This window comes from Bos javanicus, chromosome 12 (assembly GCF_032452875.1).
Source record: "Bos javanicus breed banteng chromosome 12, ARS-OSU_banteng_1.0, whole genome shotgun sequence".
Taxonomy (NCBI): domain Eukaryota; kingdom Metazoa; phylum Chordata; class Mammalia; order Artiodactyla; family Bovidae; genus Bos; species Bos javanicus.
This window is the reverse complement of record NC_083879.1, coordinates 69,072,268-69,100,055: the sequence shown is the minus strand read 5'-3', so window position 1 is coordinate 69,100,055 and position 27,788 is coordinate 69,072,268. Positions and strand designations below refer to the sequence as shown.

General features: G+C 36.7%; 1 protein-coding gene across 2 annotated transcripts; it reads right to left on the bottom strand.

The window, feature by feature from the left end:
* Positions 1 to 150: 150 nt before the first annotated feature.
* On the bottom strand, positions 151 to 27,788 carry GPR180 (G protein-coupled receptor 180). 2 transcript variants are annotated; one of them, XM_061435217.1, is made up of 9 exons: positions 27,545 to 27,785; positions 25,274 to 25,432; positions 18,484 to 18,684; positions 12,583 to 12,763; positions 12,391 to 12,440; positions 9,486 to 9,643; positions 5,669 to 5,860; positions 3,448 to 3,525; positions 151 to 2,435 (listed from the first exon to the last, which is right to left on the bottom strand). In XM_061435217.1, exons 1-9 carry the CDS (start codon positions 27,687 to 27,689, stop codon positions 2,277 to 2,279), a joined length of 1,323 nt encoding a protein of 440 aa, XP_061291201.1. In that variant the 5' UTR covers positions 27,690 to 27,785; the 3' UTR covers positions 151 to 2,276. The 2 variants fall into 2 exon arrangements, with proteins under 2 accessions (XP_061291201.1, XP_061291202.1); XM_061435218.1 differs by having other exon boundaries at positions 2,323 to 2,435; positions 5,607 to 5,860; positions 27,545 to 27,788.

Here is a 27,788-nt window from a genome sequence, read left to right as displayed (position 1 = left end):
CTGAGCATCTGAGTACACATACCTTAGTACATGAAGAAAGAAAATGCTTCTGGAAAAAAAAAAAAGCTGTGGAAAGACCATTCAACTTCTCCAAGAAAAAATGTTAAATAGATTAAAAAAAAAAACAAAACGCATTATCTGACAAATAAAGAAAGTAGCAAAGTTCTGATCTTTAATTAGAGTTTGCAGTATACAGTTATCTTTCTGTAATCTGTGGTAACAAATCTCCATGTAAACACTCAGGAAGAGAAAAAACAGAGGATACCATGTCATGACTTACAAACTATGAATTCTGAACTTGGATTACTAATTATTCACAGCTGTTTTATACATTTATTAACAAACTGTCTTCCTTCATTTAACAATGGCTCTTGAATAACAAAATAAATTATCAGTAAATTCAACCATAAATTAAAAAATAAAAGTAAAAAATAAATTGCTCAAGCCTCATAAATGCAAGCACAGTAATATATTTCATACATGTTGATTACAGTTTCCATGTTCTTTGTGTAGGTAACACAAAGATTATTCTCTTCCCATTGTTGCAAGTTAACAAAACTTTTGAAAAGGCTTCAGTCTTTTTTTTCAGCTCAATTAACTGCACTTCAGTTGAATACAACAGACAATAACTGGGGTTATTAGATGTGAGATGTAGTAAAATAAAAGGTCATGACCACTCAGAAGATCACATAAATCTAAAACATAATGTCAACTTTCTAGTCTCAACCTGTAGCTCTCATTTATTAAATAATTTACAAAGAGCTGTTGATGATTTAATGAGCAGGTTGAACTTTGTCATTCTGCCATTTTGCTAGTCACGAACACATGTGTTTTGCCTTTAAAATGAAGCAGAATACTATTCACTTTCAATGAGACTAGATGCAAAGGAAAAACAAAGACAAAATAGATATTTTTAAAGTTCTGCTATGTTACTTTAACTACATTTAATTAAAAAAGGTTAATTACCAGATCAGTGCACTATTTCTTGCTTAAAAACATAACACCTTTGAAAGTAGATTAAAAAAGAAAAATCTTTAAAATAAGCCAGAGGTAAAAATGAAAAGGCCTGAAGGACTTGCAAGACAGAATAATCTGTGATCAGTGACTCTTAATGGGAATAGTCATTTTAGACTGCAAGTACCAACAACAATGTAGCAATTTTTTTAACAGGCACTTGATAGAGTATTTGAATACTCAATACCAGGGCATCATTCGCAAAAAATATGGCTTTATTACAAAGGATTCAAGATGGCAACCACTTAGAATCCAGTGCCAACACGGATTATAACAAATCCAGTGAGTATTTTGTTTTCCAATTATTCATAGAAAATTTAATCCTGATTAAGTATCCTTGGGCAGGAATTCATGGGTAGTTGATGACTGAAACCAACATTTATGTGAAATGCTTCTGTTAATTTAATCTGTGTATACAGCTTAATTATGATTGGGGATTCAATGTAAGAGAAATGAATTATATCAGGATTAAAATTTTAGTAACCATATCATAGAGTACTTTTTCCTTCTTTCTTTTTCAACATGTTAACCTGCTTGTCCCTTCACCTAAGTGCTCAGATTTTAAAATCCTTTGTATAACCGCTGCAATGTATCTAAGTTTTCATAAATTATCTGCCAAAAACCCTTTGCTAATCAAGCTAAATCCTAACTAGAGAGCGAAAAGTAATAGAAGAAAATGGAGAATAACCCCATCCACAAATAAACAAAAGCTTATTCACTTAACTACAAATATATTTTATATTAATTTTCTTAAGTAACTTAATTTTCAATATCTTTAAACTCCAATATGAAATGCATTTTCCTTAAAGCATAAAAAGAAGCAGTTTTTAACCAGTGTATTATACTGATTTCATAACTGGACTTAGTTTAGATACATATAAGTAAGTAATCATTTAACTGATCACTTTTTTTGGACTATCAAACCTGAGTTAACTACTGATGTAGGATGAGGCATTGTAAGTGGTGAGTCTCTTATAAAAATATTATACAATTCTTTTCAGCTTTATTTCCATATGGAAATTGTATAAATCACCTTATAACAATGCTCTTTCTTGAAAGTTTATTAAGTATATTTCAAAACATTTGTTACCTTTTCTTCAGTTTTCAGTTTGGTACTGCTTAAATGCAGTTATATATATATAACATGCTCTGCCTTCTCTGTTCAATTTTTCATACCACAAGTATGAAAAAAAAGTCACTGTATTTGGATCCTTATTGCACTCTGGTGAATCAATTCACTTTTCCTTAGAGAAAAGCAAGTATCAGAAGTGAGGCCGAGTTTTGTGTCCAGATGATATGGTCAGTGGTAGTGTTACTGAGGAAAGTGAAGAAACTTCCCAGTACAGACTATGGGATAGAAAGAGTCTGTAGAGAATGACCATGGCAACAGACTGGCAAAGGATAACACCTATTGTAATGACCTGAAAACAAAAGAAAGGGAATGCTTTACTGCATGCAAAAACAGAGAAATTGTATTCAATTTATCATGAACCTATATATGCTTTATACATACATAAACATCATACATAAACTTATATATACTTTAATATATATAAATAAAAAATTATATCTTCCCCATCTTTACTGAGGGTAAATTTTTAAAAAGAAATTTTCCATAGAAAAATACAACTAATGTTCAGGACTGTAATTGTTCAAAAGTAAAATTCTTTTAGCAGTTTATAGATGCCACAAGACACAAAAGAATAATTTACGAAACCATTCTCTCCTCAGGGTGCATGTACTGAAAAAAGTAATAAGTGATAAGAAAGTAATAAGAAAAATCAGGCTCCTGGCTAATCTAGTAATAGGAATAAAGAGTGCCTCTACCTGAATCTTGACGAGTACTCTAAAAGCCCTTTCAGAAATCCTCAGGTCGCTTCTCTGTCTTTGTAGACTACCTTCCTATCTATTTACCCTCTGTAAATACCTCAGGTTCAAGACACACTTCTGTGTTCAAGCACATACGGCATTGCTTGTAAAGAGCTCCTGGCAGAACTCCACTTTGAAATGATGGAGTCATTCACCTAAGATGGTAGGTATCAACGCAACCAAAATGTGACATACGTGAGCATGGCACTCCAGTCTGCAGGGTGTTAAAGCAACCAGACTGATTTTTTTTTAAAGCAATCTTGATATTTAACATTATGTAGTGAACATTTTTAATCATTTTTTCTTAACAAAGCTGTGTTTATACATTCTAAAAGTTAATTTATAAAATAGTACTATAAGATAGATTAAAATAGGAATAACAAAAGCTATTTTTCCATCATTTTGCTTATAAACTAAATTGAAATACTCACTGGTTTAATATTTTGTTTCCAAGTTTTATTTCACAGAATCCAAAGAAACTACTGAGTGGATAAATAGGTTTTTCCTACTTAATTTCCCAATAAAGACTACAAATAAAACTATTTGATCACATATATTATTTACCTTATCTCTTTGGTAGTCATCAAAAATGACAGAAATGCACGCAAGACCTGGATGGCACAAAAACCACAAGATGCAGCCCTGAAACAAATGAAAAATACGTTGAATAAGCGCAGTTGTGAAAGCTCTGTTTTCATAATGTACCAGACAGAAAACATTACTAGCCTATTTAGGAGGTCTTGATTGATCTCAATTGGCCTGTACAGTAGAAACTGCAATAAAAAATAGAAATAAGTTTGCTATTGTTGTGACAATGATACTTCGTTTCTAATCAAATGGGTTTTTTAGGAGTATTTAAAATCTTTCATCTTTCACATATACACATTTTGATACACTATGAACATGTTTAACGGAGAAGGCAATGGCACCCCACTCCAGTACTTTTGCCTAGAAAATCCCATGGATGGAGGAGCCTTGTAGGCTGCAGTCCATGGGGTCGCTAGAGTCGGACACGACTGAGCGACTTCACTTTCACTTTTCACTTTCATGCATTGGAGAAGGAAATGGCAACCCACTCCAGTGTTCTTGCCTGGAGAATCCCAGGGACGGGAAGCCTGGTGGGCTGCTGTCTATGGGTCGCACAGAGTCGGACACGACTGAAGCGACTTAGCAGCAGCAGCAGAACATGTTTAAACAAGTAACAAATTGATAATTGAGAAAATCGAGGTACAAATGTGCAATATTTCTGTAAAAGACATAAGAATATTCATTTATAGTTTCATACAGATACACAAAGAAATTCTATAAGAATAACACAAAAAACTGATTAACAGTGGCTACTTGTTTGAGATTTAGTACAAAAGACACTGGAATTAGTTAAGTAGGAATGGGAAACTTTTTAACACTTATATTTTCAAATATATATTTTCTATTTTTCCTAGAACATGGCAAAATATCCTTTTCCAAAATTAAATTTGAAATAAAATAATAAGTTAATACTACTAGCTCTTGACAGGGTTAGTACCTTGATGTTGTAAGAAAAATAAACAAGATGTATAAATATGTGTTTAGTATGTTACTATCTGTATAAATGCAAAATGAAATATAAAATATTTAATAATATATATTTTTAATTCTGAAAAATAAATTAGGAATTAATAGTTGTGAATATGTAAGGAGGTGATAACTGCATAGATGGGAGAGAGGTGAGAATGTGTTTGCTACTCTTTAAATGCTTCTGGATGTCTGAACCTATTCAAATAGTTATAGGAAAACATATAAAAATTTCACTTTAAGAAAAATTTTGGTACTGTTTATAACATTGAAAAGAAAAAATTTAGTTTTCATACAACTGAAGTATACACTAACGTTTCAGACAACAGGCACTACTGTATCTGTGAAGAATTCCAAAGTGAAAGGCATATCCTTGCCTGTTTGATACACGAGAGGCCTGTGGCAGCAGCTTGACAAAGCTCCACCTCAGGAATAAAGAAGGAATCATGGCCCTCTGTCCATAGCAGCCTCACTCTTCTGAGACTGTGGACTAGGGTGAGTGACCACACAGCTTGTCAGAATGCGGTTTAGAGTTGCCAAGAGGATAGGTTATGGATTCTCTCCACCTGTATACCAAAAGTATTACCTTCCAGGGAGGGAGGCTTCTGTAACGTGACTGCCCCAACCTCTCTCCTGATCTTTTCCTTTATTAAATGGGTACAGAAAAAAAAAAAAATCCATCTGCCTTTGGCTCTCACTGGCATAGGAAGGACATGGAAAGGGGGAATGAAGTCAACGCGATCTCGTATGGATGCCATGAAATGGCTGAAGTGTAGCGTGTACTCAGTCTCCTGGCTCCCTCTGCTTACGCTGAAGGATGGCTCTTCATGATTCGTTATAAAACATTGCATAATTCTGGGAGTAAACAGTTCATAGTCAATTACAAACTGCTTTTTTGAGAAATGCAAACAGTAATCTATTTTTTTATTAAAAAGTTCTGATACTATAGAAAAGAATGTAAAATCCCTATTGATCGAGAAATCACAATTCTGTCCTGCCAAAGATTACATGGAAACTACTGTTCCATGGGCTCTGTAACATGGGGATAGTATCATCTGCAGCTCATAAATTGTGAAGATTAAATGAGCTGAAGCACATAATGGGCTTAAGAGTGGTGCCTGGCACATAATAAAAGTTTATGAAGTATAAGCGTAGGGTTGCATACTAACTTCCCAGTAATGCAGAATGAAGTTGACAATGCAAAGAAGTCATTTTCTAAGCAAACCCATACTTTGGCAAAGGTGATGTAGAACTCCCTTTTGAGTGTACTTCTCTCCACTGTGATGATTTGGTAGAGTCCACAGCCTAAGGACAACGCTAGGCAAATTCTTAAAACGATAAGAAGGATCCCTGCTAAGCTGTGGTGCGAATGGTGGCTGTGAGAACTGGTTTCTTCAAACTGTTCCCAAAGTAGCAAAATACTCTGCAAAAAAAAAAGTAATAATAATAATAAATACATATTTTTAGAGAAAAAAGTCTTATCTACTTACAATAAAGTACTTTATTCAACTCTTTTATATATCCCCCTAAACAGTACATTCATTCCTAAGAGGTTCTAAGATTTATCAAACTATATAAGGTGTTGATAAAGTATGGGCAGTTTCTCCCCTCACTGACACCCCGAAGCTGGAGGAAGGGGCTTGCTATCAAATGAGACTATGTATCAGAGAGAAAAAATACTACTGCTACCACAATTCAAGTAACACATCTCTTATGATGAAAATAAGTTGAAAAGAGGCACAGAATAAGCACAAAGTTTCTTCTAAATCAATCTCTTTCTTACTTCAACACCTTACTATGAATCAAACTGTTCTGTATTCAAGCCTGTTATCTCAGGATAAAGTTTCAAATATCTCAGTATCTTTTATAATCCACAAACTAGCAAGTCTGAATTGTTGATTTCACTCTTTTTTCCCACGTTAACCTCTCTGGTTAAAGGAGAGTAGATTTTTTTAAGATTTTCTTTTTCTTTTTTTTTTTTTGATGTTGACCATTTTTAAAGTCTTTACTCAATTTGTTACAATATTGCTTCTGGTGGGATCTTAGCTCTCTGACCAGGGATTGAAGGCATACTCCTTGCATTGGAAGGTAAGTGCTAACCACTGGACCACCAAGGAAGTCCCAAGGAGAGTGGATTTTTAATATTCATTATGGCACCCAGGGCAGAGTTACTTTCCTTATGTGTTTGTTCACCTTTTCTCCCCCATGATTACTACACCAGTGAAAAGCTCAGCAAGTTCCTGATTAAGCTGTTGTTTATTGCTATTCAGTAGAAATCAGTGCCCACATACTCTCCATCTTTACTAAACATCAATCACTTAAATTATGATAATTTTTACCATCACACAAGTCATTGGTCCTCTGTTCTCCCTTCATTTACCAACTCAGCCCTCAGAATTGAGTCTTCAGTGGCTTACAAAAGATTTAGATGAAAACTCCATTACTAAATCTAATTTTAGGCTTTATGGGGTTTACCAGCAACCACCTCCTTTCCTCATTCTTGAATCTTCCACCCTAATTTTACTCCTGCTACATTCTTGCTAGGTGAACTCTGTTCTCCTCTTGCACAGATGAATTTCCTTCTTGGACCAAATATTCGATCTTTTTTTCACTTAAAGTTATTCTTCTACCCCACCAAATTATACCCATCTGATTCCTCAACATGCATTTCTAAACTTGACTTTTTACCACAAAAAAGTGCTATCATAGAACTATTATCTCCTGCTACATGAGGTGATGGATATTAACTGGCTAGGTTTTGGTGATCATTTCAAAATGTATATATACCAAAACATCAACTTATGTAGCTTGAATCTATACAATTTCTGGTTTTCAATTATAATCCAACAAAGCAGAAAAAAATAACCATTTCCCATGATTCACATTTTTACATATTCATACGCCCATATTTTCACATATGTATGCTAAGGCGTGATCTGTGGAATACAGTGTACATATTTACATGATCTCTCTTTGCCTGTCTCATCCACCTCGTCTGGTTGTTGTTGAGGATCAGTGCCATGTCTAACACATTGTTCACAAATGCTTTCCTGGTGGCTTAGGTAGTAAAGAATCCGCCTGCAATGTGGGAGACCTGAGTTCAATCTCTGGGTTGCGAAGATGCCCTGGAGGAGGGCATGGCAACCCACTCCAGAATTCTTGCCTGGAATCCCCATGGACAGAGAAGCCTGGTGGGCTACAGTCCATGGGGTAGCAAAGAGTCAGACACAACTGAAGCAACTAAGCACAGCACTCCCATATTTTCACATACATATGTTAATGTGTGACCTGTGGAATACAGTGTACATATTTACATGATCTCTGTTTGCCTGTCTCGTCCTCCTAGTCTGGTTGTTGCTGAGGATCAGTGCCATGTCTAACACAGTCTTCACAAATGTTCACAGAAAGTCTAATGTAGAGTTATAATCTCAATTTGTATGTTTATGATAATGAATTTAAATTACAGTGAAATAATGAAAATTCAGTTTTTAAAAAAGGCTACTGAGAAATGAGACTTGAACTTGATGTAACATTATTCTCCCTAAACCCTGGATCAGAAATGTTAAGTTGGTAGGATCTTGTCCTTATTTTAATCACCTCCAATTCAGTTCTTTCTCATTAGCTCTCCCTTCCTGGCATTATTTTCTTTTTAAATATAAATACCTATGATATGGCCCCTTTCTAAATCAATCATGTAAATTCAATAGACCGTCACTCGGCACTTACAGTCCTAAGTAAGTACTAGAGGTACAGAGATGAATAAAGCACAGGCTTTACCCTCCACTACTGAGTTTTTCCATTTATTTAATGCATTAAAACAAATTATGATGTCCTACATAGAACCCAAGTGTATATTTCATTTTCATCTGTAACTTATACTGGTCACAAATTCAGTACAAATTTTTATGTTTATATCTTTCATCTAAATTTTTATAAATCCATTGCATATAAGTACACAGAGAGTCTAGAATGTCTACATATTACAACAGAGGAAAACAAAACAAGAGCAGAGAGGACCCTTCTAAAAGACCAAATTTGTTTTGGGTGTGCTGCTGCTGCTGCTGCTGCTGCTAAGTCGCTTCAGTCGTGTCCGACTCTGTGTGACCCCACAGATGGCAGCCCACCAGGCTCCCCGTCCCTGGGATTCTCCAGGCAAGAACACTGGAATGGGTTGCCATGGGTGTATTTGATTTCAAAAACAAGATCCCCTTCTTTTTTATTCTACATTTTGGTTTTTTCTTTAATCTGATATTCACTTGAATTCTTTCATGTATAAAGTAGATTCCTGCCAATGAATGAATCTTCATTCATTGACTGATTTAATACTGAGTACTTACAAAGTGTTAGAAAATATGAAAGAAAGCTCTTAATTAGAAAATGAGAATCTAACTGAATATTAAACATACTGTGCTTAAATAAGCTGATAGGAAGCTCAGATTCAGGTAAATTACAATGAAATTTTACAATTTACATATACTAGCACTCAGAAAATTAACAGGTTATTTGATCCATCACTCTTTTTTTCTGTGTTTTTAAAAAATTGAACTATAAGTGATTTACAATGTTGTCTTAGTTTCTGATGTACAACAAAGTGATTCAGTTACACACATATACATACTCTTTCTCATATTCTTTTCCATTGTGGTTTATTACAGGATTGTGAATATAGTTCCCAGTGCTATACAGTAGGACCTTGCTGTTTATTTAATACATAGCAGTGTGTATCTGCTAATCCCAAGCTCCTAATTTATCCCTCCTCCACCCTCTTTTCCCTTTGGTAACCATAAATTTGTTTTCTATGTCTGAGAATAAACTCTGCTCCATAGATAATTTCACTTGTGTCATATTTTAGGTTCCACATGTAAGTGATACCGTATAGTATCTTTCTCTTTCTGATTTACTTCACTTATGATCTATCACACTTTAAACTCATAGTTTAAAACGACACAAATTTCTCATGGGTCCTGGGGTTCAATTTTGACAGGAGATGTGTTCAAGTCTGCATTTTTGAATAGTATAGAACAGAAATATTTGGTTTCACTACACACCTGTGTTATGACCATGAATACAGCAATACCAGTAGATGCAGGAGTAGAGTCCCACTGGAGAGGTCTGCTCTGAGACTTCTTCGTTCTGACTATTGTCCAACCCATGCACAGACTCAGAAGTAGATATAGCATTTGAATTTGGGAAGCGATGTCAAAAACTAATGGGAAATGAAAACCAAAGTCAGCTGAGCTTTTGCAATACAACAAATCTCCTTTTTTTTTTTGTGGCCATGCCACACAGTTTGTGGGATCTTAGTTCCCCAACTGAAGAATGAACCCGCGCTCTGGGCAGTGAAAGCTCAGAGTCCTAACCACAGGACCACCAGGGAATTCCCAAATTTTATCCTTTTTGCATTGAGAACATAATTATCTTATTAAGCACAAAAGACAGGCACTTTCAAAAAGAAACTACAGAAATTCAATAATAAATCTAAAGAATTCTGCCATTAAATTTGTAAACATTTCTGAAAATAGCTAACATAATGGCAAAACTCCTATTTTTAAAAATATATATATACCTGTACATATTTTTAAGGCCAGCTTTAAATCTGTGTTCCTTATTTTTCTTAGTTTTTCTAACTACAATCTATAACTCACCACTTATGAAAACCATTTTAAATATAACTTCTGCAGTGTGGAGAACACTACATATTTCTGGGTTGTTAATGTTTTTTTGATGGCTGAATCACAATGTGAAGAACAGTTGCTGAAACTATTAGTAAGAAATAGCATGACAATAAAGAAACGCAGAGCTACTGTAGCATCCAATTATGCTGGCCTTAGTGTGAGTCCTGAAGTCAGATGAAGTGCTCCATGCATTGGTGTGAAGCGCCACCAGGCGGCCATCACTCACACTTCAGGGAGGTCCGCTGCTGTGGAAAGGACACAACAAAACCGCCCGGCGTCCAGTTCAGCGCTACTGGTAAACAACCATCAGTCGTTTACCTCCACTTACACGTGTATTTTTTTCGGAAGTCCTATTTTTTGATTTTAAAAAATATAACCTTTCATCAAAGTATATTTCTATGTGGATTTTGGAATAAACGTTTGATCACAATTTAACAAAATAAAACTTCCTTTCAATTGCCATGTATGACTTTGATGTCTTCTTTTACTGTTTTTATACAAAGTATAAACTTTTTTACTTTCACCAGAGATTTAGACTGTGATGCTAATTATTTTTATTAAACATTTTACAAATACATATTCAGTTACTTAAAGAAGTCAGCCAAAGGAATATACCTACATAAGTTGCTACTTAGCTTTTGCTATTTGTTTTTACAAATACAGGGTGTGGGGGGGTACATAGATTTTCTGGTTCATTTATATGTGTACTAACTAATGCACATATGATATAATATACTGTAACTGTGACGACAGGCAGAACACAGCTTATCTGTTCTTGGAAAAGTAACTAATTATAGACAAAGTACACAGATCACACAAAAACCCCATCCTGTGGAATTTAATTAAAAATCTTGAAATTTTAGGGCCTTCTCTGGTGGTCCTGTGGTTAAGACTCCGCACTTCCACTGCAAAGGGCAGAGGTTTGATCCCTGGTCTGGGAACTGTTAATTAGATCCCACATGCCATGTAAGGCAGCCAAAATTTTTTTTAAAAAGAAATTTTATCATTTAATAAACCTGTTGTCAGAACTACCAAAAATGATCAATGCTGATTTACTGTAGTTTTTGTAAAAAAGACTTTTGCTTTTAACCTACCATGAAGATGCCAGACAACCTGAAACTGTTTTGTATACAGTAGATACTCACAAAGCTTCAAAAGTCCTTGATTTTAGTAATAGCTTTGCTACTGATGGGCCTCTGTATGCTTTGCCTCTCTGGACCACAATTTCCTCATCTAAAATGCATGAGCTAAATTATTTCTATGTTCTGTCCAGCTTTAAAACTCTAGGACTCTATTATAAACATCCTGAGTCATCTAAGAGAAAACAGGGGGACAAAGAAGGGTTCTGGTAGTGTCAAAAGAAAGAGAGTCAACTTTTGCTCATGCCCAAGAGGTGAACAGTATACACATCCTCTTCACAAGGAAAAGGAGAGGCTACAGAAGTTTTAGAATCTTAAAATAGGCAGCATCAGGATAAGCGGGTCCTGAGATGATTACAGAGATTACTGTAAGACACCCTATTAAAGAGTGAGGACACTAGAAGAGAAACATGGAAAATATAAGGAAAGTAAATCCTAGAATGGCTGTGTATTCAGGACCTGCTTTTTTAGAGCAAATCTTAACTTGTTTTTCAGAACTGAGAATGGCATATGACCTGATGTACCTCTTAAGTTCTCTTTTAAAAGTTATGATTATAGGAAATTTTATTTTTTCACCATCATGTTTAATTGAATAATTACCTCATAAGAGTTCCTCTTATAAATCAAAGAACAAAGCTGAGAAGTCAGCTCAATTATAGGTTTATTCTATGGCTCCAGGTTAGAAACATAGAGAAAAAGTCAAAAAGGGGATGATAAAAGGGAAAAAAAAAAATCTTTAGCTTTGTGGTCAGAAAATTAGGTCTAGGTCTTGGCTCTACCATCTACCAGACGACTGACATTTGGAAATGTATTTCCTGTCACTGAGCCCAGATTCTTTATCTGCAAAATAGGGATAAGCATATCTACTTCACTGAGTCTTTATTGAAGATAAAAATGACAGAAAGGGCATAAATATGCTCTAAAGACAATGAATAGCTAAACACATTATCTATCCCTACAGAAACTAAACAGGATATGTGGAAACTAAATCTGTAATCTTATTTTTAGTTGAGCCAAATCTAATCAACCTCAGATTAAAAAAACTGTATTATGACAGAAAATAAGTGATGAAAAAGGAAAACATACAAGAAGCAGATAGTAAGTTTATGTTTTAAAGAAATGCTTAGTAAGATACTCACATTCTGCCAAACTTCCCATAAAAGGTACCCCTATTCCATCTTTGGAGTAACTGAGGAATTGAAGAGGAGAATATTAGCATAAATTACAAACGTGAACAAAATTATTCATAATCAAAGCAAACATAACTTTGGTGGACTAATTAGGATTAATTAGACATAATGATGAACACAGTTTTAATGGTTTTGAGTTACCTGGAGAAATGAATGTAATTAGCGAAAGCTGAACCAGCTTGTAACAGCAATGCAGTTGTCAGAACCTTTAAAACCATGTGCATGGGTCCTCCTTTCTTAATAGCCTGCCACAATGATTGAGCATAAATGCAAGCAATCACAAAGTACACTAGGACTAGGAGGAAAAAGAACTCATGTAACCCTGTGAAGAGAAGAAAGGAACAAGCCAGTTACAGTGTTGGGTTGCTTTCAAATCTTCCCATCAATATATTTTCAGAACTTGTCTTTTAATTGGAGTCATAGCCTTTATTTACTTTTGCAAGAGAAAAAAAGAAAAACCCATTGAAACTCAAATAATCTTCTACTCTGGAATAAAGCCTTAACTGTAAGAGCACAGCTTAAACTAAGGTCAATCTATTAAAAAAAAAATATATTGGTCAGGAAATAAGCCCACAGGCTAACCACAAAATAATAGTTTTGTTCGAAAAAACAATGATTTCAACATTCAGTTACATATGTTTCTTACCCCCAAAATGGGTTTCTTCTATAAGACGTTTAAAAATAGACTTAGTCAGTCAATAATAGTTTACATTCCCTGACAATGCCTCTCGAAGTGTGAGCCCTGGGCCAGGAGCAGCACCAGCACTAGGGACCTAGTTAGAAATGCACATGTGGGACTCATCCTGTATCTAGGGTCTCAGAGACCCTGAGAGTGGGGACCAGCACTCTGGGTTTGAAAAAGTCCTTCAGTGACTCTGATGCAGCTAAAGCCTGAGAAAGACAGCTCTGGTATGGATGGAAGCCTTAAATTCCTACTAGGACAAAGTGTCACAATATGTGTCATGACCAGAGCCTCCTTCTGAAGCAAAGAGCTTTCGTTCTGTCAAAGAGGAAAACCTGTGGAGACCACGTGATTCCACTCCACAGGCGACTGAGACTAAAGCACCTGACCAAAGGGCTACCGGTCCAAAGACTGGTCACTGGCCAACAGCACCACTTGGTTCTCAAAGGGGCTAAGCACGTTCTCCTGGGACATCAAACCACAAAACACAGAAAGGATGAAGCAAGAAAAACTGAAGTTGGAAAGAACTGATGCTAGGGCAGGTCACAGGAGTCAAGCCAGGCCACACTGAAATAAAAATTCTCAGTGAGCAGAAATTTTGAATGAGCAAAGGGAGTTGGCTGGTAAAGACAAGAACAAAGTAAATGTGCAGAATTTTTTACAGGTGCTAGGCATTTAGCGACCTCTAGTTTCTACCAGCAACTTTTCAGGACGGTCTTCACACATTCTCAAGATAAACACCCCCTTTTCTGCGTTACGTGGAATCTTTTGACTGTGTCTTCGTTTTTCAGAACTTTCAGAAAATTTCTATACCAAACCAGGGCAAGCTCTGAGTTTAACAGTTTACATTTACTCGGTTACACTGAAAGTTAGTCCCTAACATTAGGGCTTTTATATTCTATCTAAATAACACTGGACACCGTGACAGTGGCTATGAAGACAGCTGTCTCTATTGAATCTGTGAATGAACAGTCTAAACTGCACTCACTTTTACCCAGCTATGACCCCTGAACGTGCTCCAATTTCCCATGTGGGATAAACTTGAAACAACAGAAGGAAATGTTTCCATTATATGGAAAATCATTTTGGAAAAGTAATTCAGGAGATACAAATAGTAGGAAAAATACTCAATAAACAGTTCAATCTCAATCATGTTTTAGGCATGGTTAGGAGAAAACAGAAAGTCTTTCAGCCACTGGGTGTCTCTCCTGCTCTTCGTACATAAATGCTGATCGTCCACCTCGCTAGTCCAGGTGAGAAAGCACGTTCAGACTTCAGGAAGAGAATATCAAATAACAGAATGGGTGTATGTTCTTTTAAGATTCCTGACATAGAGAAGTAGAGTATTCTAGTTTTAGAAATAATAGGACCATAAGCCTGCGATTGTTAGACTAATAGATAGAACAAGGCAGAAAATAAGCTAAATATATAACTGTGGGCTTCCCTGGTAGCTCGGTTGGTAAAGAATCCACTTGCAATGAGGGAGACCTGGATTCGATCCCTGGGTTGGGACGATGCCCTGGAGGGCATGGCAACCCATCCAGTGTTCTTGCCTGGAGAATCCCCACGGACAGAGGAGCCTGGTGGGCTACAGTCAATGGGGTTGCAAATAGTCAGACACGACTGAGCAACTAAGCACAGCATTATAACTGTGGGTCAGTAAAAGTCTTGATGCTATCCTGTGTTCTGAACCTGCTTTTGTCTTTCCTTCTTAGTATAAAGAATTAAATATGGTATTCTACTTAAATTTTTATTTATTTATAATACTTTACAGAATGTTCATTACAAGTTAAGGTTCCAGGCTCTGTTAGGTTAGAAATGCACTAGAAAAAGAACATTCTCAGACTATTTATTGATAACTAGAACAGTGAGCCTCCCAGGTGGCTCTGTGGCAAAGAATCTGCCTGCCAAGCAGGAGACACAAGTTCAGTCCCTGGGTCGGGAAGATCCCTGGAGAAGGAAATGGCAACCCACTCCAGCAGTCTTGCCTGGAGAATCCGATGGGGTTTCCCAGGCAAGAATGGGAAATCTTGCCTGAGAAACATGGACTGGTGGGCTACAGTCCATGGGGTCACAAAAGAGTTGGACACGACTCAGAGACTAAACAACAACTGCGACCAGAATAATAGAGGAAAGGACTTTTAAAAATAAGACATGTCACTAGCAAAAAATGTTTTCAGATTATTCAAGACTAAATGTATTTTCCATAAAAAGCTAACACTGTAACCAACAAATTACTTCATTGAGATAATATATTAAGTAACTTGAACAAGGACTTTTGTCCTATACTTTGCTCATTGCATTTTGCATAAATTATTTACCTTGACTTTAATTCTTTAAAGATAAAACTCTGCTTTTGCACTCAGGCTTCTTTTAAACAAACCACCTCTAGGAAAAAAGTCTGTTTCTTTCCTCTTCAACTTTACTTTGTTCTGCCAACATCCCTCAGAGGAGAGCAATTTATGTTCACCTTGAAACTAAAATCTAATTTTAAAACAGGTGGATACTAGGTATTAAGTCTTGCCTATACACAAAAGAAGAAAAACACTCTTAAATCACCATGTAATGGGTGACAAAGACTTATAAGGGAATGAGTAGATTTTAAGGCAAACTTAATGGAAGAAGCATTAGTAAAATTCAGTGGGAAGAAAACTTTTAGGACAGCTTTAAAAAAATTTACCTCCGGCTAAATGATGGGAGATGGGAAAAAAGAGGGTAAGAGAAGGAGAGAGTCAGTGGGTCACGGGGCAGCCCCTGGAACAGTCTGGCCTACCAGTGATGTCTGCGGTCTCAGAACCCAAGGTCCATCCCACCCACAGGGTCTCAAGATACCTCCTGATGAGTCTAAACCAATTAGAGAAATTTCAATACTCTCTTTGCCCAAATATGTACGCCTAACCCTAACCCTTTACTTTGACTTGTTGGTTTACCTTTATCTCCTTTCTGATACCTTCACTTAACATTTCTCTTACCATGTTTTAACAAGGTTATGTGTAGAGTTCTGGCCAATGAAATGTGATGAGGGACCTTCTGGGAAAAGTTTCCTTGCTCTTAACAAAGAGACACTAAATTTGGCCATTGTCTAGATACAAGGACCAGATAACTGCAGTTAACCGTGAATATGAGGGAGCTAACAAAGCTGACAGTCAGGGGATATGAGGGTAGAGAAATGCTATATAAACTGCTTTGAAGAAATCTCAGATGTTATTGTTATGTAAGAGAATTAATTTCCTTACTGTCTATACTTGGAGAAGGCAATGACACCCCACTCCAGTACTCTTGCCTGGAAAATCCCATGGACGGAGGAGCCTGGTGGGCTGCAGTCCATGGGGTCACGAAGAGTCAAACACGACTGAGTGACTTCACTTTCACTTTTCACTTTCATGCATTGGAAAAGGAAATGGCAACCCACTCCAGTGTTCTTGCCTAGAGAATCCCAGGGACGGGGGAGCCTGGTGGGCTGCCGTCTATGGGGTCACACAGAGTCGGACACGACTGAAGCGACTTAGCAGCACTGTCTATACTACTTGCAGTAGAGTTTTCCATTAAAGTTACAGAGCTAAAAGTAAGATCGATAACAGAGAGAAAAAAAGGAACAAGAGAAAATAAACATATCTGAAGTCTTAAAGACAGTGAGATGGCAGATGTGGAAGAGCCTATAATATTATTCCAAGAAAAATCAAGTCTACTTTAGACAATGATGATTTAACTCTCAGGACTCTGTGCACTTCTTTTGGTCTCTACCAACTACAAGTAATTAACAAGGATTCTAATTTTTTAAGAGGCAATTTTATTCTATTCTACCTTGAGGCATGATATTCCTACGTAGTGTTTTGTCAAATAGCATCAAACTTGCCTCAGTCAATATTAAAAAAAACCCCTAAGTTCCTATGTCTGTAAAATATAGGAGTAACTGAAGTCTGGTAGATATATAAAATACCTAATTGATCTGAAAGGAAACTATAAAATTTAATCAGGGTAACATGTAACATTAATTGCAGCTTTTTTCACCAGGTTATTCTAATTTGAACCTCTAAGATACATGGTTTAACAGTCTATTCTGAGTAAAAAGCATAGCAAATCAATTTTCTCTACTCAGGGCAGAAAATTAGTCAAATGAGGAAAAGTTTCTAAACCGAACTAATTGGGAATTATTCCCTGGAAACAAATTCCATACCTGAGGCTACAGACTAGGAAGAATCCTTCTTCAGGCTTTATGTTAAAACCAACACATTTCTAAAACAACACGGACTATGGACTTCTAGATAAGTGGGTCTACACAGTAGAATTAGCTAAATGCCTCACTTCTACTCCAAAATCAAGTCTATCTCAGTCTCTGGGGGCGGACATCTATATTTTTCCTTAAGCTCTCCAGATACAACCCAAGCGGTGGGTTGAGAATTAATGAATTAATCCCTCAATGTAGAATTATTCAGATTTTAAGGTATCTAGATATTTCAAGAAAGAAATGATGAGATCCTTGAAAGTTACACCAGCTACCTAGCAATGAATACTTTTGAGTACTTACGGCACTTTTTAAAAATCAATCCCCACATAATAGCCTTGCAAAGAATCCCATGCTTAATGGAAATCCGTATTACAGTGAGATTTTTTTCCCCTTCATTTAAATAGTCTTGGTGACATGACCAAAGTAACATTCCCCACTTGAGCAAAAGAAAGACAGATTTTAAACACACTGTAAGTATCAAATCAAAATCAGTCACAGGAGAAGCTAGATCAGAAGGAGTCAGGACTAAGGACTGAGTCAGAACTTCAAATTCTGTCAACCTAAAATTCTGATGAAATATTTTATGGGAGTAGATTTTATTTCAGAAAACTCCATCAATTTTGATCATTCCTAAAATGAATGCAAGCTCCAATGAAAGCAACTCCTAAAAATATTCAAATACCCTAGTGAAGGACAGCTATATGAAGTGATGGAGTTTCTATCCTACTTAATCACTGGGTTGCCAATTTAGACTGCTCAGTTTATCAACATTCTTCTGTTTATAAAAATTAAGCTAGCTTATCATAAAAACAGATTTTAGAATGCAGAACCTATAAACTATCCATAATCCTACCAGCCAAAGTATGGAAACAATCTGTTCATATTTTTGTACTTCTTTCTGTTGTTCTCTGCATTTTGTAACATAATTGAAATCATACAACATAAAATTTCCAGTTCTGCTTTTAAACTTAATAGTACAGCTGTTACAATTCCATAAGAAGGTTTATTTAACCATTTCTCTACTGTTGGACATAAGTTGTTTTTAATTTTTTGGTATTCAAATAACACAACATGAAGATTCTTGGGCATAAATCTTTTTCTACACTTAGGATATCTAAATACATATTCTTACCAGATTCTCCAGCACTGAAATGATCAAATGGGTTCCCTTCAGCATCCGGGTTTAGTAACATCATTTCAAATGGGACATCTTCCATCTGAGACTCCTCACCGCCCTCTCTGCACGTGTACTTGTCTGCATAGAACACGTGCCACTTTTGCGGATACGGAATCTGGGACACTGTCAGGTTATGTTCCGTCTGATTCACGGCCACTTCAAAGAAAAAAAAAAAGCACTTTCGAAGCAAAACTCTCAAATGTATTCATTGTTTTAGTCACACAATCAATTTGAAATTAGAATTCTTTTGTTTAGTTCTGATCGCCTCAGCAATCCAAACCCTGATGTAGTACTGGAATAAATTCTGTAAGTCAAAAAGCAGGTTAAAATATTGTATTTAACCAACCAAAGGAATCACTATAAAAGTTCTATGAAAATATGTACACTGAGTCACTCTGCTGTGCACCTGAAACTATCACAACACTGTTAATCGGCTATACTCCAAAGCAAAAACGTTCTATGAAATACCACAACTGACTAGGAAGCTTTCATTGAAATCCTGAATTTCAATTAAATATTTCCAAAGTTTTCAAGTCAGTGAGCAATACTAAAAATTTTTTTGTTGCAGTGGTAAAATGTGTACAACACAAAAGTTATCATTTTAATCATTTTTAGGTGTACGGCTCTGTGTTAAGTATATTCACAATGCTGTGTGAACCATCATGGTGACATTTCTGAAAATTACTTGAGTTATATTTAAATATGGAGCATTCAACTTTGGAAACTATTATATCGAAAAACTATGGCCAACAAACACCTTCAAAAGATTGTCCAAAATCTCTTCCTGTTTGGTTATTCCTTTAAAAGGTACTCAAAGCAGAAAAATAGAAATTACAGGAATATAAGAGTTATTACACTGGGTCAGATCTACATAATGTTGGCCTCACACAGACCTGTGCTTGAATCTTGCCTCCAATATTTACCTTCTATATGACTTTGGGCAAGTTACATAAGCAATGACACTCACTTTCTCCATCCATAAAATGAAGATAATACTTAGAGCAAAGAGCCAATGCAAGCACTAAGTTATACACTTAGCATGGTTGCTGAATACAAGTTGTCCTTTTCCTTTCTTTAAAATAAAGTGATTACACTAATCAATGGTTCTCAATCCAGGGTAATTCTATTCCCCTGTAGAGCATTTGTGGAGAAGGGAATGACAACCCACTCCAGTGTTCTTGCCTGGAGAATCCCATGGACAGAGGAGCCTGGAGGGCTACAGTCCATGGGGTCGGAAAGAGTTGGACACGACTGAGTGCCTAACTCTTGTACTCTCTTGTAGAGCATTTGAAAATGTATAGGGACAGTTTCGCTGTCATAGCAGTTGAGAACGTACTTGAAGCAGGGCAGTGCTAAATCTCATGCAACCCAACATAGTCTCCCATGATAAAGACTTGTTCCTACCCAAAATGCCAATAGCACTCCCTTTGAGAAACACTAAATGATGTCTGAGATCCCTTCTCGATCTAAAACTATGATTCTGACCTAAGAGAAACTCAGTACCAGCGTAAGTGTGGTAGGAGAGTGAAGTCTCAAACACCATGTGTAATAAAGACAGTAGGAGAGTTAGAGGAGCAGTCTTATAACCTTGGGACTCATCATATAAATACAACACTTAACCTCTCTACATGTGTTTCTTCAGTAGAAAACTTAAAGACACTTGCCCTGTCTGACTCAGAATCCTTGGGAGGAGCAAAGGAGATGGTATATGAAAATCCTAAGTGAAGAGTCTGATTCTACACAAAGTGTTCTTAAAATATAGAACATATATATGTTCATAAAATATAGAAAATATATGATGGGCCCAATTCCCAAGTCCAGACTGCCCTCACTGCATGCCAGCTAGTCTTGATCTTTTCCTCAAGTGAAAACACAAAACTTTTTAATAAATAAAAGACATTTCTTGAGATAACTGTGGAAATTTGCATATGGAAAAGATTTTAGAGGATACTATGAAATCGTTCATTTTCTTAGATGCAGTGATGGTATTGTTATGGTAATATTTATGGAGAAGAATGTCCTTACTCTTATGAGATGTCTGCTGAAATATGGTGAATTGCTCAACACACCCACAGCTTATTTTCATTTCGGTTCAAAACAAAAATCACACACACACACAAACATAAAGCAAATGTAACAAAATATTAACATTATTAAACCTAAGCCAAGAATATTCAGATGCTGGTTGTACTGTTTTCAATTTGTATGTATAACTGAAAATTTTCCTAATAAAAAGTTGGAAAAACATTATTTGTAAGTTGTCTTCATCACTGAGACAGGGACTTATCTAGACAGGATTCAAATTTGGAGGACTTAAAACTTTACATCTGGGAATTTCATTAATAGTAGTTAAAAGGGACAAGATGATTTTGTTAAGAATACCATAGCATTGGTTTTTTTTTTTTTTGCTGTCTTAATTTAGCTGACATTTATACTGTTTTTCTTAAGGCACAGCTTCTGGGGAAAAGTAGCAAGGACTCAAATTTCTGTTAAATATTTGAAGACCTTTAATAAGAATTCAATACACGATCAATAAGCAGTTCAGAAATAAGGCTTTTGAAATGTGCAGCTTGCAATTATATAATCTGGGCTTATTATATAAAAGCTCTGCTGTGTTGAGGTTTTATCACTTCCATTTTTTCTCTTAGATAAAATAATATAAGAATTTAACCATTATATTTTCATCAATATACTTTTTGATGCTTCATTTTAAATTATGTGTTCATTTTAAATTATCACATCATAAAGAGATACTGGCTTGAGTTTTTGTCTTGCTGCCTTTTTCAGTAAGCCTAGGAAATAAGCCTCTTGACAAAACTGCATGTTCATTGTTTTTGAAACAAAAGACTACAGCACAGCACGCTTATTGTATGCTGATGCAATTAGTACCTCAAATATTAACAAAACTTGAATTGCAGAGAATGGTGTTGAATGGCTAATTGCCCAATAGAATTATAAAATGAAATGAATACTGTTCACAAAATTACTCAAAATAATAAGATACTAACACTTTTAAGCAATTAATAAAATATATCAAATGTACAAAAGGAAATATATGCATATGATATAAAAAGACAATACTGAAAATGTTTTATATACAAAATTACATTTAATTCTTATCTGACAGCAAATTTCTTTCACATAAAACTCATTTTCTGTGCTTTAAATATCTTATTTGGTTGCTCTAAAAAAAAAAAACCTACAAAATACTTTTCACCATTTAAAAAAATCTGATGGTTTATGTCATTACTGAAAGAGAAAAAAGGAAGACTGAAAAATAATTCTTCAAACATTAATTTGGGGAAAACGTATAATCAAAGCAACATTCAACACTGAGATTTTTCAAATCTACTAATCTTTTCATAGTTCATGGCAGCAATAAGGTTTTACATAGGAATCAGGCACAGTTAATGAGCTCATCACCAAGCAGGTGAAAGGCTATTAACACTTAAAAGTCTCAATAATGGTCAGGAAATAAGAATTTTTTTTACAAGGAATTATCTTCAAATATGTGATACTACTACACTGTCATGAATTTAAGGATATGCTTTTTGTTTCAATACATCAAAGCTTCTAGATAACAACATACTATAAATATGAAAATAATACGCGAAAGAGAATACAGATTTTGTTAAGACTTGGCTTTCGTTACTGGAAAAAGAACTGATTAAATATGTAGAAAGGAATATATATGCCATCAGTACTTAATTTATTTCAGACCTTCAAATTTAACAAAACAATCTTCATTCTTCAAAAATTCCTGTTTCCTGAGATCTTTCGTTCCAGCAATTTCAAAGAATACCCTTCACATAACAAAGAAGGAAGAGGACGGGAGAATAGAAAAAGAAACAACAGCAAGAGGTTTTATAAATTATAGCTCTCTACACATGCAACTCCACCTAAAGGGTCATAATTAGAATCACAGCATTTTAGACTTTTAGGAACCTTGGAGAAAACTAGTCCAACTTCCTTGTTGACCAGACAGGTAAAGTGCAGGTGAAAGATAACCAGATCTTATCACAAGTTACTAACAGTGATTCTCAGTTTAGCGGTCTTTCCAGTGCACCAAGTCTCTCCATATACGTAAGTTCTGTGACTGAAGGTATTTGACTGATATAAAAATTATGTTTTTGCAAGTGTATATACAATATGGTATAACATTGACCACGTAATATAAGAAAATAAATCGATTCCTACAGCTCAAAGCTTTAAACTGTCCGATCAATTTTTAACAGACAAGCAAAAAGACTTTAAGGTGCCAAATACAAAGGAAATGACCTACTAACCAAAAACCCCTCAAGCACTAAGCTGCGTGACAATTCATCCTACAAATACTTAGCCAATGCTTAACTGAGCCTATGGTGATTGTAAATTCTTACCCTCTCTCAATCATAAAAGTAACTAACACTCATACTTCTTATCACAACCTCAGTTTCGCATTTACTCACAGTGACCTGATCCATACCCTTAGCAGCCTTAAGCGCTGTGGAGAGTGTCAGGATTTTGGTCCCTTGATTTATCACTAGTGCCTAGCATAGTATGGGAAGTATTGTGAATGAATGAATGAATAGGTCAAAAGAGTCCTTCTGCTCTCACTGATTGATTTTATATCAAATAAATATAAACTTGTAACTATAACAAGTGCTGTGGAAAAAAATAGGCTATAAAACCTCAAGTGTTAACTTAGTGGATGGAAGAGTCAAAGAAGAAGAGCAAACAGAGGAAAAGCCGGTGCAAAGGCCCAGGGGAGCTCTGAAACAAAACCAGCACTACAAAGAAAATGAGGCCAAAGTGGGCAATACTGTGAGATGAAGCTGGGGGGTAGCGGGGTTATCATCAGCCAGACTCAGATGGCTTTCCTGATCAGGTTAGGAGGGTCATCTCTCCTTGAGCAGTAGGAACCTTCTACAGTATTTAAGGGTGTGGTGAGGGTGTAAAGGTGAGACGATCAAACCTGCTATTCTGTAACTCTGGTTACAGAGGGGGAGCAACATAGCTGCACTGGCCAGGCAAGAGACTACGGCCTCCTGGAATAATATGATGGGGTTAAGATGAAGAAAAGTAGATGAATTCAAGAGATATTTAGAGGAAACTTACTAGACAGGAAGGGGATAGAGAGGTTAAAGAGAGGAGTGTTGGAAGACTCCTTGGTTTCTAGCTTACTCACTAGATAGATGGTGATGCCAGTGTCTCAAACAGGGAACACTGGAAGAGGACCAGGTTTGGATGGCATGGTGGCGGACATTACGAGAACTGGGAACTGAGGGTCAGAACTTCTTATACTTGTGAGGAACACTTAGCTGAGCAAATTGGTGTAGAAAGGCAAAGAAAACTGACAATGACCTTTTGTATGAACTTCCCAGATAAGTTCTATAATTCAGGGTTGGGGTAAATAAGTAACTGTGTCTTTGATATCTGAATCTAGTCATTCAGGCTTCTTCAGCAGACTATCAATGTCGTCTCAGAAACCTAGACAAGAGATCCCCACAATAGGCAGCGATAATATGGGACTTGTACTCTCATCCCTACTCAGGCTACGAGGGAACCACATATCTGCTGACTGGCCGATAAACTGAGAATCACTGTTAGTAACGTGTAATAAGACCTTGTTATCTAATAAACAAAGAACGGATGTTTAGAAATAGAAGTTCTTGACTGACTAGACTAAAAGAAGCTCATCAATATGTAGAACATGGTAGAGGAAATACAGGGCCAAAGGGGAGAAAGATAATTCCCAGTTTTTCTCATGGATATTTCACATTCCTAATTAATAACCAGTTAACGTCCAAGGGGTAGGATGGGTAGCATGGCATAGACTCTTCATTTCTGCATTAAAAATACCTGCACTCACTCTGGATGGCAAACACCCTAACCCACAGGACAATGTTGATGACAACAGAAGAGATCAAGGATTCAGGTAACCAGAACAATAAAAGCAGAGCCTCTCCAGAGGTAAACCTGCTGCTGCTGCTGCTGCTAAGTCGCTTCAGTCGTGTCCGACTCTGTGCAGCCCCATAGACGGCAGCCCACCAGGCTCCCCAATCCCTGGGATTCTCCAGGCAAGAACACTGGAGTGGGTTGCCATTGCCTTCTCCAACGCATGAAAGTGAAAAGTGAAAGTAAAGTCGTTCAGTCGTGTCTGACTCCCAGCGACCCCATGGACTGCAGCCCACCAGGCTCCTCCATCCATGGGATTTGCCAGGCAAGAGTACTAGAGTGGGGTGCCATTGCCTTCTCCAGCGGTTTACAAATGATGTGGTCCTGGGATAGTCCAAAATGACACACTGTGGCACCGTGTGACTAGGTCCCAAGTGTGCCAACAGCATACTGCAAAACAGCATCACTTGGGGTAAATTATACAATTAACTGAGATAACACATGCTTAGTTTTTAGCTCAGAGCTACCAGATAATAAGCATTCAACAAATATAATCATTCACTCCATGCTGCCACTGGGTCAAAATACATCTGCCATATTGGTAGGAATTATGTGGCCTGTAAGAAGTCTGAATGAATGAAAGTATACCTTTATAAATTATCTGCATATTTTTTTCAAAGATTTTGAGTAAGAGGGAAAAAAAGCATTCTATCTTTTGACCAAAGAGATTAGTTTCCTTAAAATTTAGCTTAAAATGTATTAGGCAGAGTGTGGTGTATGCTGTGCCATGAAACATCTTGATATGTAAATACTCCTAACATTGAGGAAAAAAAAAAAAAAATGATCAAAGAAAAGGGGAAATACTCACTTGTCAACTGAGCTTTGGATAATTTTTCACTACAGCTATACTCAGGACCTCCTTCCTGCAGCTTCAGCCATTCCTGGGCTTGGAACAGGTAGAGTTTAGCTTCCTTTCCAACAGCTACTGCTATGTTGTTGATTCTGACACACAAAAGAGCGTGGTCACCTGGGACATTAAAACAAAAATTATCAACTTGTTTGATCTTGTATGGAACTGAAATGGTAGGACAACTCAATAACTCTATTTATCAAAATGGCAATTGAAAGAGCACAATTTTTCTTAAATCTCATTTTAACTAGGTACTTCATATTAGAATGACCATCCCATTCAGACACAAGTCAAGTGATTATTCACATTAATTATGCAAAACAATGTGTTGTGTTTCCTTACACTTCAGCTGATAACTGATTGCTTTTCACTGAATAAACAGCAACATCTGCTGTACATAGACATGCACTGTAATAGAATTTCGCTTCATTTTACAACCACTCCAAATCTGTAACACTGGTTTATAAATTATCTATAGAAATGTCCTGCCAGTTTCTTTTGGTTTTTAATATAACATGGATGCTAATATTTAATTATTATTTTACTATAAAAAGCAAACATATATAATATAGCAAGAAAGTTTAAATAAATGAATTTCAGATACATTTGACATCTGCGACTTTTACATAGGAATTTTCAGAACAATATATGTTGTAAGACAACTATACAATGAGCCTTGCGTTGCACACCGCAACTACATTTAAGGCCTAGAAGAGGCAAAAAATAGGTAAAAAGGCAAAAAGTAGGTCCCTCTAAGGAAAGACTCTGAGTTAGGGAAAGGGACTCTGAGTAAGGAAAAGCGAAGCAAGGGACAATTTTTTCATCTTAAGATCTTTTAATTCTCTTGTTATTGTTTTATACTATTATCACTTTGACAAAACATTTTAAACAAATTTATATGTATAGTGTGTATCAAAAAATCATTTAAGTCTCTGACATAAACTCATCACATTATAAATTATCAACAGCCTTAAAAGTGATTCTATCCCCTATTAACATTTTGAATCATGTTCTGAATTACAATTCCTAAGTATGGTCTTGGTACTATTATTTTACTGAATTCGAATTCACTGAAAACTGATAATAGTAAAAACACAAACAAAAAGAGAAAGTGTGTATGTTAATATACTTGGAACACTCTATTCCTCAATCTTTTCTCAGAAATCTGGATTTATTACTTGTTTCTCCTCTGTATCTATCAGGTAACCATCAGTGAAATATCTGGGCTGTCTAAGCCTATTTGCAAATCATGAATAAGCCATGTCATACCTTCCATACATGCCAGATTTTCCGACACTGTCCAGATTGTGCCATTTATTGTAGTGACATTACTATCACTTGAGCATGCTGCACACGGCACAGCCAAGGGTCCTAACCTCATCAAAGCAAATACTTTTTTAAAATATAGTAGTAGTCAAATTAAGAGTACTAAGAGTAAGTATCAAGAAAAACACTCAAACTTTGAGGGTGCAAATGAAGCAAAAATTAGAATGAAAGCAGATTCATTCATTTAATAACTATGGATTTTTGAGGGAGACCCTTAGTGAAGAATCAAATGCAATCTCATTTTAGAAGGGTCACATAGGATACAAATTAAGAAGCTTCCAGGACGCACTTGTGCGTATTTCTGTCAAGTTCATTCTAGGCCTCGTGGTCCACAGTAAAGCTAGGGGAGTAACCAAACTATTCCCACAATTGTGACAATTATAAGACGTGTTGAGGAGGGGAATCCTAAATTTGTGCTGCAAGCAGGTTTTAGCAAATTTATACTAAAACAAAAAGGACAAAACCCAGAAAATCTCAGTTCTGAAACTTATGTTCACATGTAATTACGGTGTCTTAGTGTACACAATCAAACTGACAGGAGTGAATAAACGATGCTTCTTTGAACGATGGATCTCGAAACTTGCAGCAGGATAGAGAACAGCACATTCGTCAGCGAGAGAGGATTGGGGAAACGGTCTTTTAGGTGCAGGATACAATCCCTCATGGGGTAGGGAGCTGACGAGGATCTGGGGAGCTGCAACAGAGGGGTTGGCTATAAACGCATCCCACGATTCCGGGAAGCCGCGGTAGGGGAGACAACCGGCGACAGGGGAAGCGCAGGTAAGCTGGCTAAAGTCCCCAGCCTTGCCGCTGCCAGCTCCAGGCTCCCCAAGGGAGGCGGGGAGAGAAGGGCCCGCGGGATGGCCCACGCGCCTTCATCCCTCTCCCCGGCCCCGAACCTACCGTGGAACTCGAAGTGGCCGATGCTCTGGCCCTGAGCGTCTCGGGCTGCGGCGCTACTGAAGCTGCCCCGCAGCGTCTTACCCTGGCTGCCTGGTGGCCACCAGCAGCAGGTGAGGGCCACTGCCAGCAGCCGCAGCCCCCGCATCCCCGCCTCCTGCTCGGTACCCACACCCCAACCCCTAACCGCCCGCGGCCGCGGCCCCACGTCGACAGCTTGAGATGGGGGGAAGGGGGATGATGGGAG